Source organism: Aulostomus chinensis, chromosome 19, assembly GCF_037954235.1.
Source record: "Aulostomus chinensis isolate RoL2024-O1b breed Wild chromosome 19, RoL_Achi_v1.0, whole genome shotgun sequence".
NCBI classification, from domain to species: Eukaryota; Metazoa; Chordata; class Actinopteri; order Syngnathiformes; family Aulostomidae; genus Aulostomus; species Aulostomus chinensis.
The window spans coordinates 6,386,800-6,413,224 of NC_141338.1; the positions used below are offsets into that span (position 1 = coordinate 6,386,800).

Sequence of the window (26,425 nt, forward strand, 5' to 3'; positions counted from 1 at the left end):
GCTGATTGATACTCTAAATTGACCGTAGGTGTGGCTGTGAGTGTGAATGGTTGTCTGTCTCTATGTGTTGACCCTGCGATGGACTGGCTGCTGAGGTAGGCTCCAGCCCCCCCCCCCCCGACCCTCAACAGGAATAAGCAGAAGAAAATGGATGGATGGTAGCCCATGTAATCATTCCATAATGATGGTAATTGGCGCTCAGTCAAACTATACCATCTGCAAGATCATTAAACCACAGTGCCACCTGGTGGATGAATGTTCACTCCACTCTCATTTCTTTAATTGCTGGGGGTTCTTAATTGTTTTTATATTACCTTGAGGATCATTGTGGATTGAATATCTTCTTCCAGATAATCTGGGGCACAAATATGAATGATCAAGATGATAACTTAAAAAAATAACCACAACACATTTATTTGGTATTGTCTAAATACATAGTTAGCACTGCGCTTACTTACATGCATTATCTGTTTACAGGATTTTGTGATATTTGCAGATGTATCTTATTCATATATTAGGTATAAATACAGAATTTTATTAATCTATATGTCTCATTTCCATCTTAAATATCAGAGCAAAAGATGACATTTTGTTTCCCTCACACTTTTTATTTATGCACATTGACATTAGCTTTCTTTCTTTCTTGATTCTATATCGTTTCTATTTGGGCCCCATGTAAGTTCATCTAAACTTTTTAAGGTAGCGCCACTGTTCATCTTTGGACTTGTACACTTGGTTTTATCATTAAAGACCTTTGGTTCTACCAATGGCTGCTCCAATCAAACCTGATGAAATTCACACCAGGTGCCTGTACTTCAGAGTCCTACTTGTTAAAGACAATGTAGCATTTATTGTTGTAAGCTTCTCTATTGAAAAGCAATAATAATGCATCTGGAGTCAATATTATTTGCAATCCCCCTCAACTCAAGTGCTTATTTCTTGTTTCTTGGCCGGATTAAACAGACCAAATGGTTTTCTGTAGATTGCCACCAGATGTGCAACTCCTCATGTATGCACTCAATTCTGAGTTCAGAAAGGACCATTTAAAAAGCTCCCCCCAATGATGACGTATTGGTTGTTTGTACCGTGACGCTGCTTGTACACGTAGCCTAGTAGGATGTGTTCAATGAAGATGGTGGCGGTGTGTCAGACCTGCTGTCGTACACAGTTGTAAGATTTTGTTTTATATCTGTACACATTTCATACAGTTGGGTAAGCGTATATATATATATATATGTCATATTTAACAATGTGACCCTCTGGGCGTTTTCATCTAATGTCTTCAGCACAAGTCAAACTGTTGTCCCTGCAGTTAGCATAAGCTAATTAGCTAGCAATGCTAGCTGAGCACCAATGCTAATGCTAGCTGACAAGCCACTATTAAAATATGCACGACGAGTGGCGAGGAACCTGTTACTGCGTGGTGATAGCCCTGTCAGGTGTGAATATAGATGGTTAGAATGCGCCCTTTGTTCGCGGGAGACCTTCAGAAGACCCGAATTCGGACAAAATCGCACGACTTTTGACACAAGTGTTTTGCTGGTTATGGCGTTAGTGTTAGCTGTTGAGCCAAGCACTCAGGACCTTTTTTCTCGCAGAATGTTTGATATGTAACTTGAACTCAGACACAGCATCCAACTTTATAGAACTTAATAAGAGTCAGATAATGATGGGAAGTTACTGTCGTTTATCTCAAGAGGTTAACTAACTATGCGAGTTTTGTGTTGACTGTCGGTACTAGCAGTCCGGCGGAGCTGATGTTAGCTGACAGTTTTGCAGCGCTTCGTGGTGAATGTTTAACCTTGGGCTCTTCAAAGATCTTGTGTTACTTTGGCAGTATTCATCAGCCCCAGATAACCTGCCTAACTTTAAAACCACTTTGGGTTATACACCCCTTTCAATCATTGGCGTAGCTATTGACACTTAACGTCCCCGAACTTCCCACTGTAAGTGGAATAATCAGCCTGGATTTGTGGCATATTACTACGGTATATCATCCTCTTAACTTCCTGCTGTAAACAAAGCAATGCATTTTTAGCATTATGAATTCATTTGGACAGATTTGTTCATTTGCAGCTGCATCAGACATTTCCTGGTTAAGCAACAACAAAAAAAACGCAAGACTATTGTTCCTTCTTTTTTAAGTTTTAATTCATCCTAATTTAAAATCAGTGGTTACACCTTTTTTACTAGTTAAATTATAGGAATGTGTTTCCATAGTTGTCTTTCTTTTGTATAAAATAACTGTTAAATATACAACCTTTAACTTGATAATTGTCATAGTCCATCATGCTATAAAATTTAGAAGAGTAGTTTGTGATAAACTTATTGAGCTTGTGTTGACATTGCCACGTTGTACAGGTAGTTTAAATAGGATCGTAAGGTGCTTTGCAAATATAGGTGTGGTAATGTGTTGCATTTTGTCAATTTCTTGCCTTCATTTCTCTGTCCAGCTACCATTGAATTCATCCTCTTGAGAGACATCTACTAGAGTTACCTGGTCGTGAGACCTGTTAACTCTGCAGCAATGCAGCCCCCTCCCCGGACTGGACCTCCAGGAGCCTCTGGCCCTCCTCCCTCTGGGCCGAATATGTTCCGCAGGACCAGGCCTAACAAGCATACAGCAGCAGCTACTGCCCCAATGCCACAATCTACCCAGCCAATGACGGACCCTTTTGCGTTTGTTCGCGCTTCTCCCCCTATGGCTGCAGGTGGCCTCCCAACAATACCCAATAGCATCCCTCCACCAATGCAAGCCCCTGCTGTACCTAACACCATGTACTCTCAGGGGGGGGTAAGTCTGCCTCCACAACCACAGACACTGGAGGAAGTCCCAGCTGCTCCACTTGGTCCCCCAATATCCTCTCTACCAGGGGTGACCCTGTTCAACCCTCACAGTGCAGCACCACCTGGTGTTTACCTAGCACCAAATAACACAGGATATGCATCCTCACATCCAGAACAGGGCTACTTTAATTCAAGAGAACAGACATCATCTATGGCCATGGAACCACCACCTGTGGCTTTAGCCTCAACACCTAGTCAGACACCTCTCAATCAGGAATTTCAAGGACAGCCTCCTCCTCAGCCTGTGTCCTTCCAGCCAGTGCCTCCTGCCTCTTCTTCTTCCCAGTGGGCCCCTGATCATGGAAGTCGCCCTCCATCAGTTCAGAACTATTTCCAGCCTACAAGTGATCCTCCATCACAGCCTTTTCAACCACAAAGTCAGATGTACTCCACCAGTACCCCATCACCCCTTCATAGCACATCTAGCCCTCCAACACAATTTGGGCATCACCGGATGCAGGCTCCTCCTCCTCCCCACAACCAAGTAAAGGCCCCTAGTGCTCAGGGTCCAGACCCAAATGCAGCTCTGCAGCATAATTCTAATTTCCAAACCCAGAGCTACTTCAGTCAGAGCTCAACCCCCCAGGACTCATGGTTCAACCAACCTCCACAGGACTCAGGTTACCACCAAATGGGGACTACGATGGGCCATCTGCAGCCCCAGCCTGACTTTCTTGGATCTCAACATGTATCCAACACTGGGCCTCAGCCTAGTTCTGCCTCTGCCACAGTTCCCTACGCTCAGGATTCTGGTACGCTCTCAATGTTCTTCAATGACAATGATGTGGAAAATGAGGAAACACTGGCTGGGGAGAGAAATAAAACGGTGAATGGCATTCCTGAATCGTTTCAACATCACAGTAACCCACAAGCCAACAGTGGCCATGCAGATGTTCCTTATGATTACCAAGGAGCTTCTCTGCAAGATAATTTACACATACCATACATGAGTGATGGAAATGCAACACCTCAAGGAAATAGCCTAAAGCCCCCTGACTCTCAGTATGACCATGTGGAGAATTTTGAGTGTGTCCCAAATCAGGAAGTATTACCCAGTGAAAGCCACAGCAGCCCCACTGCTAATACACCCCATGGAGTAGACACATTTGAAACTGGCCCTAATCTCGAGACTCCAGATTGTGTTCCTAGACCAATTAGGTCTGCCAGTGTGTCTTCAAACTATAGTAATATGAGTCACGGAAGTGGAACTGGCACTCGTCGACACCAGGGTGTAGTAGGTACCTTCATTCAGCAGGAAAGCCCTCGTTTCACTGAGGATGTTAACTTGCCTGCTGCTGCTGGAGGCTACTTTGAGCAGATTGACACTTCTCCAGCAGGGGATATGGGTGCACAACAGAGCCCCTTAGAACAGGCATGGCACCCCACACCAAGCCCGCCTAAACCAACTGGCATTTTTCAGGCCAGTGCGAACAGCTCTTTTGAGCCTGTGCGCTCACATGGGGTAGGAGTGCGTCCTGTTGAAGTTGATAGGGCAAAAATGGTAGCAGAAGGCGGTGCAGATTCTACACCTGGTAACCTGGAGCAGCCACCAGATAATATGGAAAATATTTATGGCCCAGGAGCTGGAGGTGGTGTACCTCATTTGACACACCCAGTGGCTCTTTCTCATTCCCGACCATCATCACGCGCTCTTGGGGCCAGTCGACCCTGCGAGAGCCCTGCCACTACTCTGTGGGCACAGAATGATCCAACCAGCTTGGGCTCTAACATTCTCCTTGCCCCTGCTGCTCCAACAGTTCTTGCTCCTTTAAGAGAGCCTAGTGCTGATGTCATACAGCCTCCAGAAGATGGTCCACTGGATCTCCAGCCTCCCCAGAGAATCCAGCCAACATCACAGCAACACTCAGAGAACTTAGAGAATCCACCAAAGGTGAGTGAGGGAGAGCCAAATGATTCCCAAGGCAACCTGGGCTATGCGTCTCTCCTGGTGTCTGACTCCATCCATCAACCTGTTCTGATTGCCCCGCCGGTGTCCAATTACAATGTGATTCCTCCCAGTACCCCTGCTCAGGCAGCCAGTCAGAGTAGCCTTAGGGAAACCACCCCACCTGCAAGATCACTTGCACAGGGCCTGGGTGCCAGTACCTCCCAACTACCATTAGTAACCTCAAATCAGAATCCACAGTTTGCTCCTGGACTGGTGAGCTTCACTTCTTCACCCTCTAACCAGGCCCCACTCAATCTGACTCGAGACAACACAGAGGCAGCAACATCTGAAATCACAGCTCCGTCACAGCCTCAGCCAGCCTGTCCTCCTCTTTCAAGGGGCCAATCATTGGGTGGAGATGGCCAATTGTCTCTCCAAGTAAATCCACAGGCTTCTCAAGTCACTGCTGTTGTCTCTAATCATAATCAACCATCAAATTATGAACTCCTTGATTTTTCTATGCATCAATCACAAACCCAGAATCAAACTTCGGGTCATCCTACATCGTCACATGAGACTCCACATTCTAGTAATGGATTTTACCTACAGGTCACCAAAGATGCTCAGCAGGGGGTAAAATTGGGAGGGAATACCCCTGCCCCGAACCAGTGCTCTTCATCTACCACACAGGTACTGCCAACACCCTCCCAAGCAGCAGCCAATGACCAGCAGCCACCATCTGAACCTCCAAGGACATCAGATTCTCAGGCTGCACTACCAGGGCAAGGTGATACTCCATCTGTTCCAGTTAGTGGAGCACAATCTACCCATGGCCAGTATCCTGCTCAAGCACAGGGTCCTGCTGTAGCAAGTGTCCCTCCTTCTGCTCAAGATCTGCGGGGGCCAGCTCCTCCAGTAGTGACACAACAAGCTGCAGTAGAGCCACCAAGACCACCTTCCTCTTTGGGCAGTCAGCAGAGCTATGGGCCACCTCCCTCAGCACCAGGGCAGATGTATGGAGGTTATTATGGAACCTATGGAGAATACACAGATGGCAGAGCACCATATCCTCCTGGCCAGTACCCACCTGGGGACCCTAGAGCGCAGCAATACTATCAGGTATGCAGAAATTCCTTTTCTGTAGATCTGTGTTCAAATAGCATGACAGTTAATGACCATTACATTTAAAAGAAAGTTATAGAACAAAAAAAAATCCTTATCCATGCTTTTGTCTCACAGGATGGTCCATACAGAGGTAGGGGCGAACCTTGGTATGCCAGATATGAAGGGCCGAACCCAGCCTACCGTGATCCAAACTACCAGTACAGAGAGCCACAGCCAGAGCGACCCAGCTCCAGGACGAGTCAGTACTCTGACAGGCCCTCATCCAGGTCAGAGAATCAATCTTTTGAACCACCTATGATGATGTTTAATGTGCATATTCACGTATTTAAGATCATAGTCGTTATGCCTCCTCTCTACAGTGTTTGTCTGCTTTCAGCCCCATTTTTCAGTTTGAAGAAGGATTTTAGAATTTTTCGTCTCTTTCCTTTCGCATGAGAGTGGGTGACATTATTTCTACTCTAGAAGGGCCTTGTCATTTAAAAAAAAAACCTCTTACATCTTCCTCTCTCCATATTTTGAGATATATATCTATAGATAGATAGATATAGATAGAGAGAGAAAGACATGTCTTGTTGTCCTCATTATACAGGAGTCTGGTTTTTGAATAAAAAGCCTGAGTGCAGTGTCAGCTCATTAAAAAACTGAGATGCCTGCTGCCCATTTTCTTTGTAGAAATTTAATTTTGCACTCTATATTTTCGGCTTATTTCAGTGGTGTGCAGCTTTGCATTCACATTTCATTTTTATGCAGGAACTGCTCTTCTATTATTCTTTTTGAAGAGGCAAGTTTTTTCATATGTTTCAGTGGTTCTTGAATTTGAGCTGTAAATCTAACCTTCTGTTTGCTTTGTCCTCATTAGGCAAGGGTACCCTGACAATTACCACAGATCAAACCGAAGTGCCTACAATGAATATTATGCAGATTATGCCAAGCACTATGATTATGGAGGTATGAGACATATAATGGAAAACTGTATAAATATTGTTCGAAGTCTAAATAGGAATTCACTTTGACAGTTCCTGAATTTGTTGTAAAACAATTCTCAAAACCCATTGTGTTTTTCTGTGTATGAATATGTTGTTTGATATTGATCTCATTCTCTTCCTTTCTGTATGTTGTGTTGGAAGGATACAACTATGGACAGTATGACCCCCGGTACAGAGGATACTATGATCAGTCCTATTGGTCTAACTATGATGACAGCTACAGAGGCAGAGACAACTACTATAATCAACACATGTATCCTGCCAGGTATGAAGAGAAAACCTTTACCAAATCTGAGTGTGACATGAGAATGAAATTGAAATGAATGAAAATGTAAAATTGCTTTTACATTTTTGCGTTTTTGGTAAGAGGGATGTCTGACTGAGTATTTGTACTTCTTATTGTACTTCTAACTCTGTGGTGCTATGGTCTATATCCCCAGGCAGTTCATGTGTCTAGATTAAAGAATTTCAAGGCTCCAAGAAGTGTTTACTATTGTTTCTTTAACTTGGTAAAAATGCAACTTTTCATGCGTTTTTTACAATATTGGAACTGTTTACTTCCTTCCAGGAAAGAAGGCTATGATGACCAGTGGAGGTACTATCCTGGTTATGATGCCAGTTTTGACGAGGATTACCGTCAACGGGGGGAAATGTATGGAGATGATTTTGACCGACGCAGTGTTCACAGTGAGCAGTCGGCACACAGCGTGCACAGCTCCCATAGCCGCCACAGCAGACAGAGCAGTTTCAGCTCAAGGTCACACCAGGTAAATGTGCAGATTTTCTTGTATTCAAAGGTTTGCGTTCTCAACCAAAGGACCCATTACATACCCTATTTCAAATTACAAATGGAACAAACATCTACTTTTTTTAAGTGGTTTCCTTGTACACTATACCACATTCTCAAATATTCTTTGACACCTCTGTCTGTTGTTCAAACTGACGAACCTGTAAAGGAGGGCAACCTGTTTCTCTGAAAGACAAAGTCAGGGGATTCAACTCTCTGTACTGTCTTGACAGCCACCACTGGAAATGTATTTCCCTCCACTGATCTTTGAGTTTAAAAGATTTCCTCAGTGTTAGTCAAGTCTTTCAAATATCGATGCAATCTGTTGACCTTAGATGGCTTCTTGATTCTCGTAATTTTACTTTCATTATAGCTGACTTTGCATAAATGATACAGCTCTCTCCCACAAAGAGTATTTTGCCTCTCACGTACTCACAAATGGGTGCCTGGAGCTCACAGACATTTTTTTTCACCACTGCATTACTTTGACTCTGGAATGCAGAAGGAGCCAGCCACATATATTTTGTGTGAAGCTCCATTGCCACCATCTAAAAACATCAGCAAAACTGTCCAAAAATGTCTGTTTACAAACTTTCAAGTCTATCATCCACATCTTCTTTATTTAGCCATCCGTTCACTTTAGTGTGAATATGAAAAATCTGACATTTCAGATCTACCACCTCCACCAAAAATGTATTTATCTATTCCACTCTTAAAAATCTTTAGAATCATCATAGTAACTTTTTCAGCAACATAGGCTTATGATACAGGTAAGTACATCAGAGTTAGTAAGACTTGATAATTAGGTAATTCTGCTGGCTAGCATTGACTTTGTGTTTATGAACTATTTGTTATTAGTATTATAAATTTGTGCAATTATGCGGCTTTTTGCTGTTATGTTTGATTTGTCCTCTTTTTGTGTCATTCTCCTTCCACTTTGCAGAGCCAGGTATACAGGAGCCAGCCTGACCTAGTGTCAGCAGTCTATGACACCACAGCTTCCACTCTGGCTGTAGACTACTCCTATGGACAGTACCCGAACCAGACTGATGCTTCCCAGAACTACAACCAGTACCTCTATCCATCTGAGTACACAGCAGATAGCACCTGGATCGCCCCTGAGCAGCGTAAGTACAATATATTGCTTCAACGCATTCCCTGTTTTGCTCTGGCTCCTTTTTTTCTAATGGATATCTTCCCGTTAGCTCCCCCTCGTCCCGCAACACCAGAGAAGTTCACTATACCCCATCGATGTGCCCGCTTTGGACCCGGTGGTCATCTTGTCCAAGTTCTGCCCAATCTTCCCTCAGCTGGTCAGCCTGCTCTCGTTGACATCCACAACATGGAGGTATATTTTAATCATTACTTCACAAAGTCTTTGAGTTGTTTCTGTTCTTCTGTGTTGTGAAGTGATTACTTAAGAGCTAGAATGATATCATGAGAGCTCATACTGACTAACTCCTTGTTCAGACACTAAAGGGCATTTCTTGATCTCTCGATCTGTAGACCATGTTGCAGGATACTGCGGATCAGGCAGAGCTACGAGCTTTCCCTGGACCCCTCGTAAAGTAAGTGATTTTTAACGTCACAGGTAATTGTGTATGCAGGTTTTCCTTCCAACTAAACACTTTTAACGAGTGATTCCACTGATAACACTCTTCTGTGGCTGAAGGTGCGTTAATTAGTGGAATCACCTGTTAAAGTGTTTGGTTGGAAGGAAAACCTGCATACATACGGCTCTCCATGGCACATGGTTGCCTGCCCCTGCTTTAGAGAATGAGGCTGGTAAGGTCATGTTGTTTTCAATCATTTATAAAGCAATAATAACTCAACCTCCCCAGATCATTTTTCAACAACAATGAAGCACTACAGCAAAGAAGAAATCTATGTTCGGCTTTAATTATATTGCACATACTGGGATCAATTTATTGTGGGTTTTGATCTTTCCATGGAAAATTTGAATTCTAAAACATGTGTAGAACATCACCTCACTTCTCCACCTCACTCATATTGTTTGTAGTACTCCAAACTACCTGTTTACACTGATCATTTAATGAGAATACAAAACAGAATTTCTTTCCTTTGGTTTGACTAGTCATCACTAACCTGTCTCATATCTTGCTTTCTGTCCATCAGGGAGGAAACCCATAAAGTGGATGTTATTAAGTTCTCCCAGAACAAAGCACTTGAATGTTCCCGTGACAACAACCTCTTAGACAGAGACTCTGCCCGCCTAATTTGGGACTTCATTGTGCTGCTTTGTAGACAGAATGGGGTAAGAATGTTTGATGTAGAATTTTCAAGTTTTGTCTATATTTTCAGGAACAAAATTCTCACCATCCTCATGTTACAATGTGTTGTTTTTTTTGTTTTGTTTTTTAAGACTGTGGTTGGCACAGACATCGCTGACCTCTTGCTGAAGGAGCATCGCTCCGTATGGTTACCAGGCAAGAGTCCAAATGAAGCCAACTTGATTGATTTTAACAATGAACCTCTTTCACGAGCTGAGGAGGAGCCGGGAGCTGGACCACTATCCCTCCTCTCAGATACCTTCATGACAGTTCCAGAAAACGTTGGTAAGGAAACAGAAGGCTTCAGGGAGCTGCTACTATTTGGCCGCAAAAAGGTAAGAAAATACCCTCTTAATCTGTATTACAGACAGTCTTTCCATTTAGGCTCTTTTGAAATGTCAAATGTGTTCTCCTGTGTGTGTAGGATGCACTTGAAGCTGCCATGAAGGGAGGTCTCTGGGGTCATGCCCTTTTATTGGCCAGTAAAATGGACAACAGGACACATGCACGTGTAATGACAAGGTAAAATGACTAGTGAACTTGATTGCACCTTGTTATTTTTGTGTTCATTTCAATAAAGTTAAAGATGTGCTGAATTGTCTTTTTTGCTTAGATTTGCCAACAGTCTGCCCATCAATGACCCTCTCCAGACAGTGTACCAGCTGATGTCAGGCAGAATGCCTGCGTCAGCCACTGTAAGTGGTACTTTGCCACCTATTTATGTAATATTTGTATTATAGGTTCAGGTGTGCAGAATTGCATGTCTTCATTTCCTTTATTTGTCTAGTGTTGTGGTGAAGAGAAGTGGGGCGACTGGCGGCCTCACCTGGCCATGGTGCTGTCTAACCTCACGCACATATTGGACCTCGATACTCGCACAATCACCACCATGGGTGACACTCTTGGTAAGATTAATCCGAACAGCAGTCTGTCACTGCAGTGATCAAAACACCATTTCAGCCAAAACCCAAGCCAACATTTTACTTTGCCTTCAGTTCTACTTGTGTTTTGTACTCAGCTTCCAAGGGGCTGATTGATGCTGCACACTTCTGCTACTTGATGGCTCAAGTTGGTCTGGGAGTTTTCACAAAGAAGAGCACCAAGATGGTTCTGATTGGCTCCAATCACAGGTGAGGAACTGTGGCATACGCTGTTATCAGGTCTTTTTGGACCCCTATACTGTCTGGCCAAAAGTTCCAGCATATAGCTTCATCTTTGTGTCTTCCATTCAGTTTATCCTTCTACCAATTTGCAACCAATGAGGCAATCCAGAGGACAGAGGCCTATGAGTATGCTCAGTCACTGGGATCCCAACCCTGCACACTACCTAATTTCCAAGTAGGTGTTTTTTTTTTGTTTCTTTGTTTGTTTTGTTATTTTAGCTACTGACTGATTAATAAAATGAACCAGCAAATGCACACTTGTCACGTGTGAATGGAGTCTGAGTGTCTTATTTGAATGCACAGTTGCCCTGTCTGTAGAACATATGACATGATTTTGCTGAGAAATAACACCATTCTCTGTTCGTCATTGTGTCTTCATAGGTGTTCAAATTGATCTATGCATGCCGTTTGGCCGAAGCAGGTCTGAGTGCTCAGGCCTTCCACTACTGTGAAGTTATTGCTCGGACTGTCCTCATGCAGCCATCTTACTACTCTCCTGTTTTCATCAGTCAAGTCATACAGGTATACACCGCCCCCCCCGTCTCTTGTCATTGCCTTTTTTCCTCCTCTAAAATCATTATTGATGTATATAAGCCTCAGCTTTCTTTCTTTCTTTCTTTCTTTTTTTTTGACAGATGTCTGAAAAGCTGCGATTTTTTGACCCCCAACTGAAGGAGAAACCAGAACAGGAGCTTTTCAATGAACCGGAATGGCTGATCCATCTCAAACAGCTGGACGGGCAGATCAGGGTGAGCAGCATGTGCGAGTGCTGCAAAATTAATCTGATCACATCACAAAGTTGGCCTGTGTCATTACATAACTACAACAAATGCTGTGATTTGCCTCTTAATTTAAAAAAAATTTGCAAGTGTGTCTGAACATGACCCATCTAGCAGACGGCAGAATGACAATACAGTGCCAAAGAGCAGGGGCATGGCGAACAAGCAGACACCGAACTAGCAGGGAAAATATGAACATCTGAAAAAACTTAACTTAAAAAAAAAAAACTTTAATGTTGATGATGAACAGAAAGATGAGTCGCAGCAGTGCCACAAATCTGTCCAGTCTATTTTAACACCTATGCTAACACATGGAAGAGACCTCCAGGAGACTCCAAAACAAAATACCTGGTATGAAATATGGAACCAATATACATTGATGAGCCAAATCATTATACTCGAATATAATACAACAGTCCTGCAATAAATCTCCCCTTCATAAGATTTATAATGCTCAGTTTTTATTGAATCTGTTTAAGAGAGGCATTGATTTATTTTAACGATCATTTTGAAGCTGCAGTTAGTGGTGCTGAATGTGTGTGTCTAAGATTTCTTTCATCCCTTTGAAATAAATCAAGGAGGCGAAATATCAGGAGAAGATCCCAATATAAGCCAGCACCACAAACTGCAGCCTTTAAAATGACAGTACTACATGAATGAAAATGATTGCCATAAAACCTGTCTGAGAATGACCCGTTTGTTCCTATTGTAATGTAAAGAATAACCAAATGAATGTGTAACTACTCTCCTCTTTTGTTAATTTGTATCCTTTGATTCTTGTCCACTCGTAGACGGGAGCAATTACTTACAACACAGACAGAACAACTCCAACGCAGTTTTCGTGCAGCAGCCCCAGTTCTGACTTGGATCAGCCCAGTCCACCAGAACCCTACAGCATGCCTCTGGAGTTGGATGGCCCTACCTCTGACAATCCATTAATGAGCTCATTACATCCTGGGCCTCCACCGCAGCCAGTACAGCTCATGCCTCCAGGTATGTGTGGGTTGATATGTTCAAGCATTCATTCTTCTTCCTCCTGAATATGACACACATTTCAAAGCATCTGCTCTCATCTCTTCTACTTTCAGCTCCCACCTCCATCCTGCAAGATGGCATGGTCCAACCTCATCCCTTACCCTCTAATGATATCCCCCAATTCTACCCAGTGCCCCCTAGTGGACCACTGGGTCAGAATATCAGCTCAAGCTATCCTTCACAGGATCCTGGCTGCTTTGCTCCTCCTCCCTACCATCCTCAACCCGAGCAGGTAGAAATGTATCCAGGAGGCCATCAGCAGCCGGGCCCCCCACCTCCTCAAATGAGCCAAATGTCACCACACATTCCCCCTCAGGTGCCGCATTCACCTGCCCAAACAAACCACCCACCACCCCAGATGCCTCCCTCTCCTGGACATAGGCCACCTGCAGAGCAGCTGCCCCACATGCCCCCAGAAATGCAGATGTCTCAACCAATACCATCGTCCCCACACAGAAGCGCCCTCACACCTCAGATGGACTTGTATGACCAAATGGCTCAAATGGTCAGTAAAAAAACATCTTGCCTTCAGCGACATGACAGTCCATAGAGCATTGGGATTTTTATTTTTTTTTATTATTATTATTTATTTATTTATTTTGCTTTTGTGTTGCTGCTGTTGATGTGTGTATGCAATATAGGGTGCTTACCACAATGTGTTTTCTGGCACCACAGGGTCCTGGGAGGAGATCAAGGACTACTTCGCAGTCATCAATGCATATAGTGCGTTTGTGTTTCATGTATAAATTTGCTGAGGCTTAATTTGTTGACGCTTGTTCCGAGGCTCTTTGCTGTTTGTATGTTGTCGTCGCTTAGACTGCATTGAAAGAAAGTTGAAGTACCATTTTTAAAAGGGCCAGAGCACAGGGACACTGACCCTTTAAAATTCTTTTGATGCAGACCATCATCTCAGAATTTAATGAAATCAGTGGGTTCAGTATTGATTTGTAAAAATTCAGTTAATAGAAATGCAGGAATTGGATGAAAGCATAAATAGATCATCTGGTTTATGTACACAAGTGGTTACAGATGTCAGTCCAAGAGTTCATCTTTGAGATATTAACATATGAAAGTTCTACTGACAAACCTGCAGCAACTGATGCCATCATGAAAATATGGACCAAAATCTGAGAGGAAGGATTAAATCTTATCATTTTTTTTTAAAGGCAGTTTTGAAGGAAAAAGGGAGTCCCAACTCATTATCAGCAAGGTTTCCTCATGAAGTGTACTATTCTTGACCTTGTTCTCTGCTCTACAGGCTTCAGGACGCCGCTCCCGCACCACCTCTGAATCTTCCACTCACTCTGCTGGAAGAGAACGAAGCAATTCAGCAGCCAAGCAGGCCTCTCCACCTCCTCCCTCTATTCCTGAACAGCCCAACAAAGAGGCAGCGAAGAAATCCAAAAAAGATTCTTCCAAAAAGGTTTATATCAACAGACAAACACTCCATATCTTAAATTTGTGCACTGCAAAAGTTCACCTGGTTTCATTACCATTTTCTCTCGCACACAGAGCGGTGGCGGCAGTGGCCGTGGCTGGCTGGTGAACTGGTTCATTGGGAAAGGAAAGAATGAGGCTCATTTACCAGATGACAAAAACAAATCTGTAGGTTCCAGTTATTTGACATACTGTACTGTTTTTAACGGTGTCCAGCATTTCAACATTGGTGCCTTTTGATTTTACCATGAGTGAGCAGTACTGAAAATTGTCTCTGTTGTCAGATCGTGTGGGATGAAGCAAAACAGAGATGGGTTGACATAAATGAGCCTGAGGAGGAGGTTTGTAATGTTGCTGTCTAGAAAGCAGAATTAGATTTTTGGAGTTGAATGGCTTTGTTGCATTAACTGAAAAAGTCTTAAAATGTTAAACTTAAACTAGTGCTTTTTTCATAGCTTTTGTTGTGTGTCAGTTTGGGATGTATCCCTCCACACATTCACAGGATGTCTGCATCAAGATCCCTCCAACTTTATAAACAGCTTATGCAACATCACAAGCCCTTGAGTCAGCTTGTCGAGCTTCTGAAGTCAACAGACACTGAGACGAATGCTATGAAAGAGAACTTGAGGGAACTAGCATAGCCTCGGTTCTCTGAGTGGCTGGAGTGATGGGTCTCACCAGATCGCTCTTCTTGCTGTGAGCAAAAATGTTCTGATGTTTTTTGTTTCTCTGTTAGAGTAAGCCCCCTCCTCCACCTCCGTCTGGGTTCCCCAAGATGGCATCAATGCCTGCTCCTGGAGGTCCTGCTGCACCCCCAAATAGTGGTCCACCTGTCAACATGTTCTCCAGGAAGGCAGGTAAGATCGAGCTTTTGGCTTACAAATGACCATCTTTAGCATTTTACAAAACAAAACATTTATAACAAGGGCACCACGTCATGTAACTCTCAGATATGTGGAGTTTGCACTTCATGACATCTAGATGTTTATCTTTGTTCTCAGGCACAAAGAGCAGATATGTGGATGTTCTGAACCCCAGTAGATCTGCTAAACCTGGAGGATTGGCTCCTGCTCCTCTGGACATCTTTGCTCCATTGGCACCAATGTCCATGCCTGCAAATGTATTTGTGCCTAGTTCAGGTACGTGCCTTCTATAAAATGATGTTTATCACAATACACTGATGAACAGGTTATATTTAATATTATTTGATTTCAGTAGTGAAAGCACTGTACAATGAAAGTTTAAATTATGAGATTTTTTTTTAGCTCCTGACGATCAACAACCTCTGGAGGGCAGTGAAGGAGGAAATCATGAGCAGAATTCACCCAACACCAGCTCTGTTCCACAGGTATCAATAACATGTTAGAGCTTGCAAGTTGCAACTCAATGTTTTTGAGAAACATTGTTGAAAATATGTCATGGCACCATTTATGACGTATTTTTGCACAATATTATGTTAATTGTAAAGAGGCCCATTCTTCATGTTTATTTTTGATGATATGACATTTGTAGTTTACATATTTTCTCATATTTTAGTTGTTATGCAGCATATGTGCATCCTTCATGGCAGTAAATGTGTATTTGTTGTTTGACTCAGAAATAGTTAAAAGGGAGATAGTCACACACTCTATACGTGAATGTTTTTTTTAATACTTGTGTCCATTACTGTGGCTACGAGTGTGTGACTATCTTCTCTGAAGCTTGTACGTTCAGTTTGCGCCACACCTCTCAGGTGCTGATGTGATCTCCTCATCTCCTCCTTCCTGATTCTGAAAAAAAATGTTCAAGTTCATAGACATCTAAGGATGGAGCAAGAACTTGATGGTTAAAGGTGAAGCTCTACCCATTCCGATTCTTTCCCATTGCTCTCTTAATCTTTCAGATGTTCAATCCAACATTGTTACCACCTGCCCCAGAGGGTCCTCCTGCACCTGATGGGTCTCACTCTGGGGAGGTAAGACCGATTGTTCTTTTCCACTGACAGTTGGCTACTTAAGCCGTCATAGAACCATCATGATGGCCGATAGCTAGCTCGTGCAGTCTGCTTTATTGTGAGTTTATGTAAGAGCACCTGAGATAATGTCTGAATGCATGCATGTCAACTTAAAATCTTAAAATGCTTAAAATCATGCAAAACGTGCAGCCTTGTTTAGTCTTTGCTCCATTTGCTGTTATAATCTAATTCTCTTCATGTCTGTGTTTACATGAACCATAATTTCCTAACTGGGATTTTATTTTTTTGTTCTGAACTAGTGGACACAAATCTAATCCTGCATGGGAGATGATTAATATGGGTTTCTTTATTTTCCTCTTGCTGTCCTTAGCTCTCACGTTCTAGCTCAATGAGTTCTTTATCGCGTGAAGTGAGTCAGCATTTAAAACAGGTACCTCTAGCAGGGACTCTAATGGTCCCCTCTCACCCCCGCCTGCCGCTCACCGCATCACTCGTAGCACGCTTTAACCCCTTGCACCTGAAGCTTTACCGCTCATCTAACCTGGGATGTCTTCCTGCTAACATGCCTGCTTTCTCCAGTGTTCCTTGCTCAGCTCCCCTCAACAGATCTAAACTTATCAGCCAGCTTTACCTTGAAATTTGATATTGGGTGCTCTGCAGGGTAGGAATCCTGCAGACTTGTATTATCCCTGACCCTTTGTCTAGAACCACCAATATTCTCTAAATTTATTTGTCAACATCCACTGCTCAGATGGTGTTAAATTCTGCACAGACATTTACAGCTCCAAGCAGATATATTGTAATGTTGACCACAACTTTCAAACAAGCTGCAATATGGGGGTGACATTTGTGCTTAAAAAAAAAATTCTCTCTGACACAATGAGTTCAATTTAAGACATGCTAGCCACACTGGTGATCTCTTCATTTTCTGTAATCGTGACATGTTGAAATTAGCCAACACTTGCGGCTCTAATACGTCCTACCAACCTCATCTGTTCTGATCTGAGTTGTGTTGCTAACTGCAACTGGTGTGGCTGAAGATTTGACTTGTTAGACTGAACGATCAGTTGTAACATTGGGGTCAACGGTCAGAGAAGGAAACACGCTGGAGACTGTTGCAGGACAACACAGGTTCATTAACCCTTTGTGTTTGCATGGTCACTAAATGTAGTGAAACAGTGGCTTGTAATGCTGTCTCACTGTGGATCGACACCATGAACCAACCCTTAATTATTCTCCCTGGCTTCTTTTTTGTCACTGTTGGTACTGTATAAAGTGAGTGTGGCATGGGGAGCACATTATGTTGCCCTTGTAGACAAAAAGATAATGGCCCTCCATGCCAGCATGGCCTCTACCTAGAAATCAAATTAGTAACTCAGTTTGTCTTTAACAGAGTCATCCTGCCCAGGGAGCTGCACCCACTGGGGGTGTCACTTTTTATAACCCTGCACAGTTTGCACAAGTGAGGAAAAAAATTTTTTTTTTTTAAAAAGAAGTCACTTAATACATTTTTTCATTTTCTTTACACTTCATAATCTTGTTTTTTTGTTGTTTTTGTTCCTTTCCTCAGACAAGTGCACCATCAGGAAGCGGACTCCGCTCTGGTCGCTTGGGCGGCCAGCGCCAGTACCCGGTGTTGAAGTAAACATCATCTCACTGAAAGATTGTTAACAGACTGTTTGGATGGCATGACCTGGAAGTGAATGAAGCACATGGATGTTCTGCTCTCTGTCTTAAGGACCCGTCTTTTATGTCTGCACCTAAGAAGAACGTAACCACATTCTCTGTAGTTTTTTCAAACACCTTCATCACTCATCTTAGTCAGTAAATGTCACAGGTTTATTTTTCAGAGCCCCTGTGTTTCCTTCAAGGGTTTATTCCTGCATTTGAGCTGATTAGGATGGGTTTTAATACACATGTAAAGGCTTCTTCATCAATGCATTCATACAAACTGTGCTTTCATGTCAGTATCATTTAGTAACAATAAACATGTTGCTGCTCTGAGCTGTCCTGCTTGAAATGCAACACTGCTAATATGACCATCATCCCACTTCTTGTTTTAGTTATATTGTCCAAATGTCCATGTTTGACTGACTGTATGTGTGATGGATAGAAAGTAGCATCTTTTTAATTTTCATATTGTGAACTTGTGTTCTTCAGTGTTTCTTCTGTCAACTGGAGGCTGCGTTCTGTGTGAGAATGAAATGTCAGTAGTTTATCGTCTGCTGTGTTTGCTTTTCTTCTGTCACCCGCCACTTAAGGAAGGATGTTGGATGATGCAGGAAAGAAACTTGTCCTTTGGCTTCTCTACCTGACAGTTAGTGGAAGTGTGCGATGTTAGGATGCTGCTTGTTTCCAGATATTTATTTAAATGTCCTCCTGCCCATCAGCAACTCATAAAGTTGAAGGTGTGCCAGGGACATTTGTGCAAGTTGCGCTCAAATTTCAAATCAATATTGAAAGGAGGGGTCAGCGGGGATCAAAAGTACCACCACATTTTCAATGTTGCTAAAATAAAATCTATCCAAATATTTGTATATCAGATTGATTGTATTTATGAGTTTTAGGCATAAAAGTATGTTTGTGTGTGTGTGTTTGTGTGTGGAGAGCAGAAAGCCTTTTTTTTTCCCTGATTAGCTTTGATGAAATGCATTTATGATTCACCGGAGATGTCATGGATTCATATTCTGATCATTTGTATTGGCCGCTTATGCTACAAATAAATCTTTATCTTGACTGTGAAATATGAGCAAATTGTACTTAAAGAACTCATTCTACTTCTCCCCCCTGAAGCATTTGATTTCATGATTTCTTAGAGATGCATTTGATTTTAAAGTCCCTTTTTTGTTTTAGAAAAGTAATTGTTTTGCCCAATTGTTTTACAATTGCTTATGTAAAATGCAACAGGCAAAAACTAATGTTAATAAAGGTATTTTTGCGATCTGTAGCACTTTAAGAGACATGTCTTTGGTTTCATTTTTTGCAGAATCTTTTGTTTGAAACTGATGTGATCAGATGTGTACCATTATTGGCCCAGATTTATGACAGTTACGCTATTTGAAAGAAAAAATATGGTTTGGATTAAATTTAAATGGAAAATATAATAGGCTGTAAATTGCAATGAAGAGTGTTTGTTTTATTTGTCAAGGCCAAATTAGTTGACTGGCTTCAGCCCCTGGATCTGACTTTTTTGATTTTCTAATGTTCTTGTCCACAGCACTTGTACGCTGGTTCAATTTCCAAACAGCCAATCAGTGTCCTTGAATCCTATGACATTGTTAAAGGTAAGCGGGGGGGGGGGGGGGGGTACATAAACTCAACACACGACAGCTGAGAGATTTATTCTTCCAAATCTTTTTCTCTTTCTCTAAACAGGAACATGAACTACAAACCACGCCACTGCTCTCTGGTCACAAGTCTTCACTGTGGAACTGCTGGTTTTAATGAAAGAGAGAGAGAAAAGAGGCGATTCTGGTATTGTCTGTCATGATCACAGCAAACTCCAGAGCAGTAACCGCCAGAAAGGAGTGCACGCAACCACATAGCAGCAACTCAATTGAACACTAGTGGAATTACAGGTGCCATTGTTACATGGTCAATACTACAGATGATCCCTGATAAAAATCTTTATTAACAGTACACCTTTCATCAAGCAGCAATGATTGTGATGTGTTGCTGTGGGTCAGTGGTGATGGATCCATTATTTTAATATGATACCAGCCTTTGTGCTCAGTCTGTTTATCCAGGAAGGACAATCAGGTCATCGTCATTATATCCAACAGACTCCAGTTATTTACAGTTGGTGCAGTTCCAGGTAAGTCGCACATCCACCATTTTCTGCAGCGTCCTCTACTGTTCAAGAAAATGTCACTTCATGATGGAATGAGTTTTGTTCTAAGTGCCCAGTGCTGCTTGTGCTTTCTGAACAGCAACCACCAACATTGTGCGATCACTGAGCAGCTGGTGGCGAGCCGCTGACTCCATCTCCAGTAGCATACCTGCACACAAAAGACGCTAAAGCTTAGCTTATGTGCAGACCTCAAGGCTGAACACTAACTTTAGATTTTTGCTCAAATCTGTCTGTTTGTCCTTGTTTTTTTATGTTTGGCTGCTTATATATGTCATTCAAATGTGTGCTGCACAAAATTACTCTGGAGTGAATTCATATTTGACAGTTCAGACTGAGGTTGCACTGCCAAAAAAGCAGATCTGTATGTGATTAAGGACCTCATTTGAAAATTTCCTAATCTGTTTTGAAAGCATAGATCCAGTGAAACAGATCTGAGCAAAAGGAAATCAGGTTTGGGCCACATTTGCCTACTAGGTGAATGTAGTTTATCATAGTTACTTAGAAATGTGACCAGGCTATGCAGAAAGACGAGAATAAATAATGAACTTAAAATTTTCTTTTTATGGAGGAACAATTAGAATATGAACAGTCTGAGCTCACCTGTGATGTCGTTTGCATGAAGTGGATCTAGTTCCTCCACCAGAGAGAAGAGCCTCTCGCCCAGCCTCTCAGTGTCATCAGTGTCCGACGAGTCACTGACATCGGTCTCCTCCACAGTCTGTCTGAAGGACCCAGCACACACATGAATTATTAAACATTATTTAGCTATCGGGTACATTAATGGTGTCTTTGACATGTAAGTAGAAGATTAATCTAACAAATAAGGGAAATCCATAAGAATGTAAAGTATGTACTGTCCAAATAAACAGAAGCTGCATACTCTGTCAGTGTCTTCAGCGCTAGGTTCACCTGCTCTTCCAGGAGTTTGGGGTCTGAGAGAAGCTTGAGGACAGCCTCTTTGTGCTGCTCCAGAAGCATTCCTGCAGAACGTTTAACAGAGGTCACATTTAACAATGATGTACGACAGAGGCTGTTAATGATGTGACTGGTTTCCCCCTGTTTACGGAAAACAAAGAACTAAACAGTTAAAATAAAATACTAAATTGAACAGGGGAAGGAAGCAAATGGTTTAAGAAATGTCAAAATACAGAAACAGTCGAAATATCATTTATGGAAATGTAGAAGTAAAACAAAGCAATTGATTATAATCTGTCAATATCAAAATGCATTTTTCATTCATGTAATTACTGATAATTTCCAAATCTATCCATGCTTTTGTCATTTTGTGTTCTCCGATATTGTTTCCATGGAAAAAATGGAAAAACGTTTGGTTGCTTACCTGTGATCTTCTGCGAGTGGCCAGTATTGTAAACATTCACCAGCTCAAAAAGCTGCTCCCCCAAAGAGTCTGAGGATTCCGACACATCGTCTTCATCCTTACAGGTTACTTTGCTGTAATGAGGTACAGTGATATCAGAACATACCAACAGACACATTTCCAACTCTCTAATAAAGACCACGGTGGAGCAGGATCCAGCACATGAACACAGGATGCAAACATATGAACATAACAAAATGAGGCTTTGAACCAGAATTGCTTGTGAATAACACGTTGCCTTCAAAGCCAAAAAGGACAGCTGTTAAAACTATATTAAAGCCCTTGTCTCTGTTACATGAGGAGACAAACAAAACCAAAAGTTGGTCCGTAGATCAACTGACTCAAACACTGCCCCATCTGCATGTTTGTGAAACATTTTTTATGCTTTTTTTCAAAGAAGGAATTCAACAAGGAAATCTACCCTGTCTATAGATCAGCTTTGTCTGGGGTGATATGAAGATCCGTCCTTCCTATACCTGGGCTCCTGTGCCACCTGCAGAGCTCTGAGGGCTTTCTCCACAGCTGAGGTCAGCATGGTCTCATCCTGCAGCATCTGGCCCACGACCGGACCTGGTAGCTCCAGCAACATACCTGCGATGAGACACGCAGTCAGTAATGCTCATTTTGTTTTCAGTTTTCAAATTAACATTTGCGGAGATTAACATCATGACTGTAACAGATGTAAAACACATTTATAATATCAGAATACAAACGGGCCTCCGCACCTGTGAGTTTCCCAGCTTCCTCGGTGTGTTTGGGGTAAATCCGACTGTACAATTGCTCACCAAGTATGTCCACATCTTTCTCTTCATCCATGATTCTCACATCTAAATGCCGGTAAAGTTACTTCAGACTGTAACTTTGAAAGTGTTTCAGACAACTTTTCGGTTCTCTTCAAATTTTGTTCATAAATCTTCCACAAAAAAGCTCAAAAGCGTCGTTTAGAAACGCATTTTTTCTCTACATGTTATTAGGCCTGGACTTACAATTATGTCATTTTCCTAAACTGCACTCTTGTTTTTAACATTTAAAAGATGAAATTTGGACGGCTGTCTGTAAACAAGAGGCGCATAGTAATGACGTAAAAGTTACCGAAGTCAGTAAGGCTGGGTTGCTCCGCTGTATTTGAGAAAAAAATAGTACTTCTTAAAATTACTTTTAAAAAACAGCATAACATCGACTAAAACAACTTAATTAAAAAATAAAGATGAAAAATAGTGACTCTATATTTAATAGTAAATGTGTAAATCTAGTTGTGGTGTTGTAAGCAGTCCCTAAAAGTATGACTGCATGTGCGCAACGATCTCTGACAAAGACTGCGTAAAGCGGTTTCCGCTCTCTCCGGTCCTTTTCCTCCGCTAAAAGGTAACGTGGTCGCTTCGGCGGCTAACACCCGGTTACTAAAGGATATTTATTTACCCTACATGGCTATATTTATAATTATTTAATAAGATGGTGTAGTTAAATTGACTGTTACACATCTTGTGTGGTCAGAGATGTCCCCAAATATTGAAGAATTTTTAAGTTTCGTTGGCACGTCGTCCTGGTTAGGCCTGGTCGTGCTGTATGCGTATCCTAGCTCAATGAAGCTAATGCTAGCACACTTCTTCTAAGAGGCAACAGAGATCTCCTGTTAAATTTATAGACAGTAACACATACTTAATATTGGCTCTAGGTAGCCCCCCAACCTATGGATACCGAACATGCTGACACGGGTCACAAATGAAAGCGTCTGAATACATTGTGACTGGTCGATATATCTGACATTAGCTTCCGTTTTGTCCAGGTTCATCATGTCGTCCCATTTGCAGTGGATGGTCATCAGGAACTGCTCCAGCTTCCTTATCAAGAGGAACGGACAAACCTACAGCACTGTGAGTGTCCTGTTGTGTCTCCACACATGACTTAGGAAGTATGCCAACTAATACTGTTTGAGTTGCTGCATCATCGCTGCACATGAAAGGAATCGTGAGAGTACTCAAGTGAAATATTGAACTTAGATTGCTGCAGACTGATAATCATGATTTTCTGATCTCTCTTTGTGAAACCGTTATTGGCAGAATTTGTAGTCAGTGTTTTAACAGACTTAACTTTGACTTCTTGTGTGTTAATCAATTAATTTGTGACTTAAGCATGCATCACCCATAAAGTGATATTTTGTTTCTAATGCTTGCAAATGGGTGTATTGATCTTGAGAAGAAGGCTTTTAACTACTGCTTCACTTCTTTGTGACTGGAGAATACAGGAAAAGCCATCCATGCTTATATAACTTGAAGTTCAGGGCAGGTCATGTCCACACCACATGTCTAAAAACTGTCTAGAATCTACCTCTACTCTAATTATTATCTTAAGTGTCCTCAAAGTGCATGTTTTCCTTTGGCTTGACATGTTGTGAAAAAAAGTAATTGGAACAACACAGTACATACATATAAACTATCACAAAATGCACTGCTCACATTTGTGAATCAAACATGGTTCAATATAAATGCATGGACAATCATGAAATTGGTAATACTACTGCATGAAGTTTGGAAAACAGGTTTGTGAATATGTGTGGCTGTATATGTATTATTGAGTCATAAAGTGACAAATAGGTGAACATAGTCATTTTGAGCTCAAGGCACATATTTGTGAGTACATTAAATCAAATACTGAAATGTTCAAGAGACTGAACCACGGGATCTCCTGAATGCAACCTATTTATGTGACAGGAGCCTAACAACCTGAAGGCCAGGAACTCCTTCCGCTTCAATGGTTTGGTGCACAAGAAGACTGTGGGTGTGCAGCCAGCAGCTGATGGCAAGGGTGTTGTCATTGTGCTGAAGAAGCGCGCAGGTAAATGTGTGATTTCATTCTTTTACCGGGCAAATAGGACATGCTGTACAAAATTTGGAGGTTGTGTAAAGTTAAGAAAAAAATTGTAATCAGAGGAGTGAAAATATAATAGTCAACTGAAAGCTGACACAAAATGATTTGGATTAAGTATCGAGTTGCCTATATGGTAGTTTTTAGGTATAGAGATCACATTTATTACTTTTTACATGGTTGTAGTTACCAGCAGCATTTCTAAATTTCATTTAGAAATTTAACACATAAGTATTTCCCAGAGAGTTTTCTTGGGTGGCAGACTGATGTAGATACATTTCTAATCCACTTTGTTGTTTTGAAAGAGTGCAGTTATTAACTAATCATTACATCACTTTTACCTGCTCAGCAGTCCTTGTCCTATTTTTTATTCTTTGACAAACAAATTTATAAAGTGATGTACACCATCACACGATGTGCTAAGCACATTCTCAACTTGTTAGGGAACAACTGTTGTACCCCCATGGCTTACATCATGTAAGTGGCAAACATGAACTGAATATGAATACGAAAAAGTGTGTGAGCCTCCAGCACATAGCATTACATCTTCAGGCAGATGTAGAGCAGTTGACTGGGTGATGGTTCTGATGGTGTTACCTGTGAATGTGGTCACACTAGAATGTCCCTTTTTGTTTTGTGGTACAGGTCAGCACAAACCTGCCACCTCTTATGAAAAGATCACCATCAACAAGAACTCTCGCGCAACCCTCAACAGCCTGAGGCACATCATTCGCAAGAACAAGTACAGGAAGGACCTGCGCATGGTGAGCTCTAAATGATTGTTTTTGGGCTGTAAAATCCAAAAGGAATCACTGTCAGCAGCCTGTTTGGCGTTCCTTTTTCAAGATCATAACTTGATTTCATTTGGCTTCCCCAGGCTGCCCTGCGTCGTGCCAGTGCCATTCTGAAGAGCCAGAAGCCTGTTGTGGTCAAAAAGAAGCGCACCAGGGCTGCCAAGACCGCATAAACTGATGCATATATTAAAATAAAAGCTTTTGTTTGGAAAAAACACTATTTTGTCTTGTTTTTAATCTACAAGCTTTGCATGTCATACAGCAATAGTTTATAGATGCCATAAAATCTTTAACGATCATAGTTTGCTCACTGAAGGATTAAGTGGAGCGTACTTGCAGTCAGAACTGCTACAAAGTGTAAGGGAAATGAATGTATAAAGTAAATGGGACACATGTTTTGCAAGTGAATTGTGTACATTAATTAAATGGTTCACCATCTGTTTCATCTGCCTGCCAGTTAAGGCAGCAGACAACATGAATAGCTGCTGTTGCAAAAGTAGGTCAGTGAGTGGGCACTTAGTTTCACTGATCCATTTCCTATTTTTTGTGGCGTCTGTAAGCCGACAAATGCAGGCAACACACTGATGTTGAAATCTCCAAATTCCTGGATGATAAAGCAGTGTAGCTGTGAGAAAGGAACGCTTCATCAGATAGGAACTGGAAGCACCTGGTTTGAGCTCTAGACCTCATGATGCTGCTGTTAAACTGTTTTGGTTGGAAACAGTTATAATTGTTGGTGTTCTTTTTATTTGAAAGTTAATGGTGATGGAGTAAGTCAATTGTACTATTTATTGTTGGAAATCTGCCCTTTACTGCCCATTCATGTGATGTGACTGCAGCACAGAGCTGTGTGGGTGTGAACACATGTTGGCAGGTCAATGTAGAAACAGGTGAGCTCATTCATTCATTCAGATGGGAACCGGTTTGCTTCTTTTTTTTTTAAGGATACATATTGTTTCCAGTAAGCAATGCAAATGAATTTATCCTTGCAACATCTTTGAACTGTATAGTGAATTTATTGGTAAGCGAGGAGAGTCAGAAAACTCCTGCTACCCTTATTTACGGTGTATTTGATGAGAAAGCCACGATAGAGGCTCATGTGATTCTGCACATGGCAGAAACGAGCTGCTGCTAATTACAAACCAGGGGGAGGCGCATCACTGACTGCATTGATTAACTTTGCCCCCACAGTGCAAACTGCATCACCGTCCTCTCAATTGTATGAACATTTCTAAAGTGAATACTT

General features: G+C 41.9%; 3 protein-coding genes across 8 annotated transcripts; 2 read left to right on the top strand and 1 right to left on the bottom strand.

Moving 5' to 3' along the window:
• Positions 1-1,043: 1,043 nt before the first annotated feature.
• On the top strand, positions 1,044-19,246 carry sec16a (SEC16 homolog A, endoplasmic reticulum export factor). 6 transcript variants are annotated; one of them, XM_086187284.1, is made up of 32 exons: positions 1,044-1,170; positions 2,454-5,854; positions 5,975-6,126; positions 6,720-6,808; positions 6,988-7,111; positions 7,415-7,613; positions 8,577-8,760; positions 8,839-8,981; positions 9,140-9,201; positions 9,770-9,908; positions 10,017-10,259; positions 10,349-10,446; positions 10,538-10,619; positions 10,712-10,829; positions 10,943-11,054; positions 11,157-11,262; positions 11,469-11,609; positions 11,723-11,836; positions 12,658-12,859; positions 12,955-13,133; positions 13,218-13,406; positions 13,577-13,624; positions 14,160-14,324; positions 14,414-14,506; positions 14,623-14,679; positions 15,075-15,195; positions 15,340-15,477; positions 15,604-15,686; positions 16,221-16,292; positions 16,663-16,722; positions 17,686-17,754; positions 17,863-19,246. In XM_086187284.1, exons 2-32 carry the CDS (start codon positions 2,528-2,530, stop codon positions 17,935-17,937), a joined length of 6,984 nt encoding a protein of 2,327 aa, XP_086043410.1. In that variant the 5' UTR covers positions 1,044-1,170; positions 2,454-2,527; the 3' UTR covers positions 17,938-19,246. The 6 variants fall into 6 exon arrangements, with proteins under 6 accessions (XP_086043410.1, XP_086043411.1, XP_086043406.1 ...); XM_086187285.1 differs by having other exon boundaries at positions 2,454-4,738; positions 5,345-5,854; positions 12,955-13,406; XM_086187280.1 differs by having other exon boundaries at positions 12,955-13,406.
• Positions 19,247-19,634: 388 nt separating this feature from the next.
• On the bottom strand, positions 19,635-22,585 carry LOC147243814 (uncharacterized). The gene is made up of 6 exons (XM_086187303.1): positions 22,246-22,585; positions 21,997-22,111; positions 21,482-21,594; positions 21,023-21,122; positions 20,743-20,864; positions 19,635-20,290 (listed from the first exon to the last, which is right to left on the bottom strand). The coding sequence occupies exons 1-6, from the start codon at positions 22,334-22,336 to the stop codon at positions 20,187-20,189; spliced, it is 645 nt and encodes a 214-aa protein (XP_086043429.1). The 5' UTR covers positions 22,337-22,585; the 3' UTR covers positions 19,635-20,186.
• Positions 22,586-22,827: 242 nt separating this feature from the next.
• rpl28 (ribosomal protein L28) lies at positions 22,828-25,394 on the top strand. The gene is made up of 5 exons (XM_086187030.1): positions 22,828-22,885; positions 23,307-23,394; positions 24,232-24,355; positions 25,031-25,149; positions 25,263-25,394. The coding sequence occupies exons 2-5, from the start codon at positions 23,314-23,316 to the stop codon at positions 25,350-25,352; spliced, it is 414 nt and encodes a 137-aa protein (XP_086043156.1). The 5' UTR covers positions 22,828-22,885; positions 23,307-23,313; the 3' UTR covers positions 25,353-25,394.
• Positions 25,395-26,425: the final 1,031 nt, after the last annotated feature.